The sequence below is a fragment of the Acomys minous genome, assembly GCF_964271855.1.
Source record: "Acomys minous genome assembly, chromosome: 9".
In the NCBI taxonomy this organism is placed as follows: Eukaryota; Metazoa; Chordata; class Mammalia; order Rodentia; family Muridae; genus Acomys; species Acomys minous.
In genome coordinates, this window is record NC_140490.1 from 80854806 (window position 1) to 80859101 (window position 4296).

Genomic DNA, 4296 nt, shown 5'->3' on the forward strand with positions numbered 1-4296 from the left:
CCTGAGTGCTGTCTGCTGTCTGTAACCCCGGCCTGGTTCTTTCTGTCCGTCTTTGTGTGCTTGGGAGGGGCCCACAAGTACCAGGGTTGCCAGGACCTGCCCCATTAAAAGAAAGTGGGGTGTGTTCTGAGCCCTCAGCGTGCAGGAGACAGGGCTGGGCTCGTGGGTCCATCTTTGACATCAACACAGGCGTGTGTAATGCTGTTTTGCGTTTGTGCAGAGGGACTTGTACTGCAAGTGATGAGAGGGCAGACCTCAGCCTCCAGCCCTTGGGCAACTCCATCAGGCAGCTCTGTCAGACGTGTTCACAGCGCACCCCCCCCCCCCATTTTTATTTTTCAGTTTTCTGAGAGAGAGTCTCTCTGTGTAGCTTTGGCTGTCCTGCACTCACTTTGTAGACCAGGCTGGCCTTGAACTCTCAGAGATCAGCCTGCCTCTGCCTTCTGAGTGCTGGGATTAAAGGGGTTGTACCAGCAGCCACCACCGCCTGGCCTTACGCACCTCAGTCCTACTCATCATCCATATCTGCAACCTCCCCCCAAGAGATAATAAAAACAAAAATTAAAACACCATGGAAGCAGCAGCGTCACCGTGTCTCACACAGCACACACTTCTGCCCAGGCAGCTTTACTTGTGTATGTTCAATGCAATGAGTCACCCTGGTTCAAGGCCCCTGGCTTCGGCTACACTGTCAGTGCTGGGTCCTGGTAGGCAGCATGGATGCTCGCACATCTGTCATCACACACCTGGAAGGCAGAAGCAGGTGGATCTCTTGAGTTTGAGGCCGGCCTGGGCTGCATTGTTAGATCCTGTCTCAAAAGGGGAGAAAAAGAAAAAGAAAAACCTAAGGCTACAGAGATTAAGAGCACAAGAGCCTCTTGCAGCAGACACGGGTTGTAGTCGCAGCACCTATTTTTGGGGCTAACTCCAAACCATCTGAAACTCCAGTCCCAGGGAATCTGGTGCCATCTGGCTCCTGTGTGTACTGCACTCACGAGGTACACACATGTGCTAACAGACAAAACATCCACACACGAGTAAGATAAAATTTGAAACTGGGGGGTTGAGGAGGCACTGGCTCAGCAGTTAAGAGCACTGTTTGCTCTTCCAGAGGCCCTGAGTTTAATTCCCAACAACCACATGGTGGCTCAAGGCGATCTGTACTGAGATCTGATGCCTTCTTCTGGCCTGCAGATGTACATGTAGGCAGAGCACTGTATATATAATAAATAAAAATCTTTAAAAAAAAAAAAAGAGCACTTGGCCCCTGTAAACAAGCAGCGATATGAAACAGTCTGGTACAGGGAGGCTGGTGACAAAGGCTGTGGTCAGGACCACAGTGTGGCTCAGATTAAAGACTGCTGTTGGCATTGCTCCTGCTCCCCAACCTATTTCGATTTTTAAAATTTATTTATACAGTATTCTGCCTTCATGTTTGTTTCGAGACAGGGTTTCTCTGTGTAGCCCTGGCTGTCCTGGACTCGGTTTGTAGACCAGGCTGGCCTTGAACTCACAGTAATCCTCCTGCCTCTGCCTCCCTAGTACTGGGATTACAGGTGTGCGCCACCACTCTCGGCCTCTTCTCCCTTTTTGAAAAAATATTTCAGATGTGTTTATTATTTTATGTGCACATGTTTGCCTTCATGTAGGTGTGCACCACATGTGTGCCTGGTGCTGGAGGTGGGCAGAAGAGGGAGTCTGATCCCCGGGAATTGGACTTGCATATGGTCGTGAAGCAGATTGAATTAGAGGCCAGTCTGGCCATAGTTCGAGTGCTTAATAAGACCCTGTCTCAAAATGATTATAAAATAACAATACAAAGACATCCAAAAGCTGGGCGTGGTGGCGCACACCTTCAATCCCAGCACTCAGGAGGCAGAGGGAGGTAGATTGCTGTGAGTTCGAGGCCAGCCTCGTCTACAAACCGAGTCCAGGACAGCCAAGATAACAGAGAAATCCTGTCTTGAAAAACAAAGCAAAACAAAAAAAAACAAAGTCATCCAGAAGGCGGACACAGGCCTTTGATCCTAGCACTTGGGAGCGGAGCCAGTTGGATCTCTGATCTCAAGGCTGGCCTGGTCTACAGAGAGAGAGAGTTCTGGGACAGCCAGGGCTATTGTACACAAAACCCTTTCTTGAAATTAATCTCTCTCTCCCCTCCTGTCTGTCTGTCTGTCTATCTGACTATATATGTATATATTTCGTGACTACTTGCTAATTTTGCTACTGTTATGAATCTCTGCTGTTACGAATATCTGATGTGCTAGGTACCTCCAAAGGGGCTGTGACCCACCTGTTGAGAACCACTGCCTTGAGACAGAGACAGACAGACAGACAGGCAGACAAAGACAAATAGGGACAGAGAGACAGAGGCAGAAAACAAAACAAAGACACCCCGCCCCCACCTCCTTGGAGACTAGGTGCCCTTTACCCTCCGCGCCGCAGGCGGGCGATAGGGAGTCTCCGGACAGCGGAAGCGCATGGTGCGCCTGGGGGCGGGGCCTTCCGGCGGAGCTCGCGATAACTGCGCAGACGCGACCAACGCTTCCTTTTCCGAGCAGTCGCCGAGATGGTGAGTACGCGGTTCCCGGCGCTCTCCGCGCGGCCCGCACCCGCCGCATCCGCCGCCATCCGCTCGGCGCCGCCGCTCGGGCGTGGGGCGGTGTGCTCGGGGCCGCGGAGGCTGCGGATGCGGGGTGCGGGGAGCGCGCGCGGGCCGGCATGGGACCTCCCGGCCGCCGTAGCCGGGCTGCCCCCCGCGGAGCCGGCCCCCTCGGATTCCGGGTGGCGGGGGGCGTCTCGGGAAAGGCCCCCTGAGCCCCCCGCGAACCCCGACTCGCGCTCGCGCAGGCTGAAGTGGAGCAGAAGAAGAAGCGGACCTTCCGCAAGTTCACCTACCGCGGCGTGGACCTGGACCAGCTGCTGGACATGTCCTAGTAAGGGGCCCCGGCTCCGTGTTCTCAGATGGCGTCGGGGGGCAGGAAATGGGACCGGAGCCCGTGCACGTGCCACCTGGGCGAGGCAGGCCTCGAACTCGCGGTCGATCCTCCTGCCTCCGCCTCCCAAGTGATTTGGTCACTTTCATGGCGCTGGGGGTCAAACTCTGGGCTCCATGCCCCCCCCCCAGGCAAAGCTCTTTCCATGACAGAGACGTGGGCCGAGCTACCCCGCCTCAGCCTCGCTGCGCCGCCCACGGGCTCCCGGCTCCACGCCTCCGTGCGGCGGTGTGTGTGTGTGTGTGTGTGTGTGTGTGTGTGTGCCGACAGTTGTTGGCCTGGGTGTATGTTGGTTGGAAGGCAAAAGGTGTGACACACACCCCCAAGTTCATGCCACCACCTGGGGAGGAAGCTCTGGGGTTCGTTTTGCGGTGTGTGGGCTGATGGTTGACCCCCTCCCCATTAGTGGTGAGGCTTGATGGGGGGACTCTGCTTTCTGGGTGGCTCCTTCGGTGCAGCCCCCACCCCCGTCCCTGGGGCGCCCCGTCACCCCCCCCCCCCATTACTCCGTTCCCATCCCTGGGGCGCCCCGTCACACCCCCCCCCCCGTCACCCCCTTCCCGTCACCCCCTTACACCCCTCCCCCCTACAGCGAGCAGCTGATGCAGCTGTACAGCGCCCGCCAGAGGCGGCGCCTGAACCGCGGCCTGAGGCGCAAGCAACACTCGCTTCTCAAGCGCCTGAGGAAAGCCAAGAAGGAGGCGCCACCCATGGAGAAGCCTGAGGTGGTGAAGACGCACCTGAGGGACATGATCATCCTGCCCGAGATGGTGGGCAGCATGGTGGGCGTGTACAACGGCAAGACCTTCAACCAGGTGGAGATCAAAGTGAGTGTGGGTCCGGGGGCTGCGTGTGAGGCGGGGTGGCTCTCGCTTCCTGTGCTCACGCCCGGCCTTGCTTCCTCTCACCCTCCAGCCAGAGATGATCGGCCACTACCTGGGCGAGTTCTCCATCACCTACAAGCCCGTGAAGCACGGCCGGCCTGGTATCGGGGCCACCCACTCCTCCCGCTTCATCCCCCTCAAATAGCCGCGGCCAATAAAGACTCGTGTTCAGTCCCTGGATTCTGGTTTCTTCCCGGGGTCTGGGTTGTTCCCTGTGTGCGGAACCTGGAGCGCTCTGTGGTGGCTGCCACAGGCCACTGTGGCTCAGGGGCATCGTGTGTGCTGTAGTCTTCGGTTGCTCAGGGCAGTGTGCTGGACTGTAGAACGCAGCCAGAGTTGGACATCAGGTGGTTTGAGCAGGGTCTGAGATGTGGGGGCCAGGAGCTGAGAGATGTGGGCGTGGACTGACTCAGCTT

The 4296-nt window shown here is 56.9% G+C and overlaps 1 protein-coding gene across 1 annotated transcript; it reads left to right on the top strand.

The window, feature by feature from the left end:
• The first annotated feature begins 2461 nt into the window (after positions 1-2461).
• RPS15 (ribosomal protein S15) lies at positions 2462-4060 on the top strand. The gene is made up of 4 exons (XM_084795630.1): positions 2462-2572; positions 2851-2936; positions 3589-3823; positions 3912-4060. The coding sequence occupies exons 1-4, from the start codon at positions 2570-2572 to the stop codon at positions 4023-4025; spliced, it is 438 nt and encodes a 145-aa protein (XP_084651756.1). The 5' UTR covers positions 2462-2569; the 3' UTR covers positions 4026-4060.
• Positions 4061-4296: the final 236 nt, after the last annotated feature.

Bases quoted from the DNA above. Each gene is read 5' to 3' on its own strand.
- RPS15 (XM_084795630.1), top strand. The intron at 2,937-3,588 runs GTAAGGGGCCCC...TCCCCCCTACAG, and splicing joins CAGCTGCTGGACATGTCCTA to CGAGCAGCTGATGCAGCTGT. The intron at 3,824-3,911 runs GTGAGTGTGGGT...CTCACCCTCCAG, and splicing joins TCAACCAGGTGGAGATCAAA to CCAGAGATGATCGGCCACTA.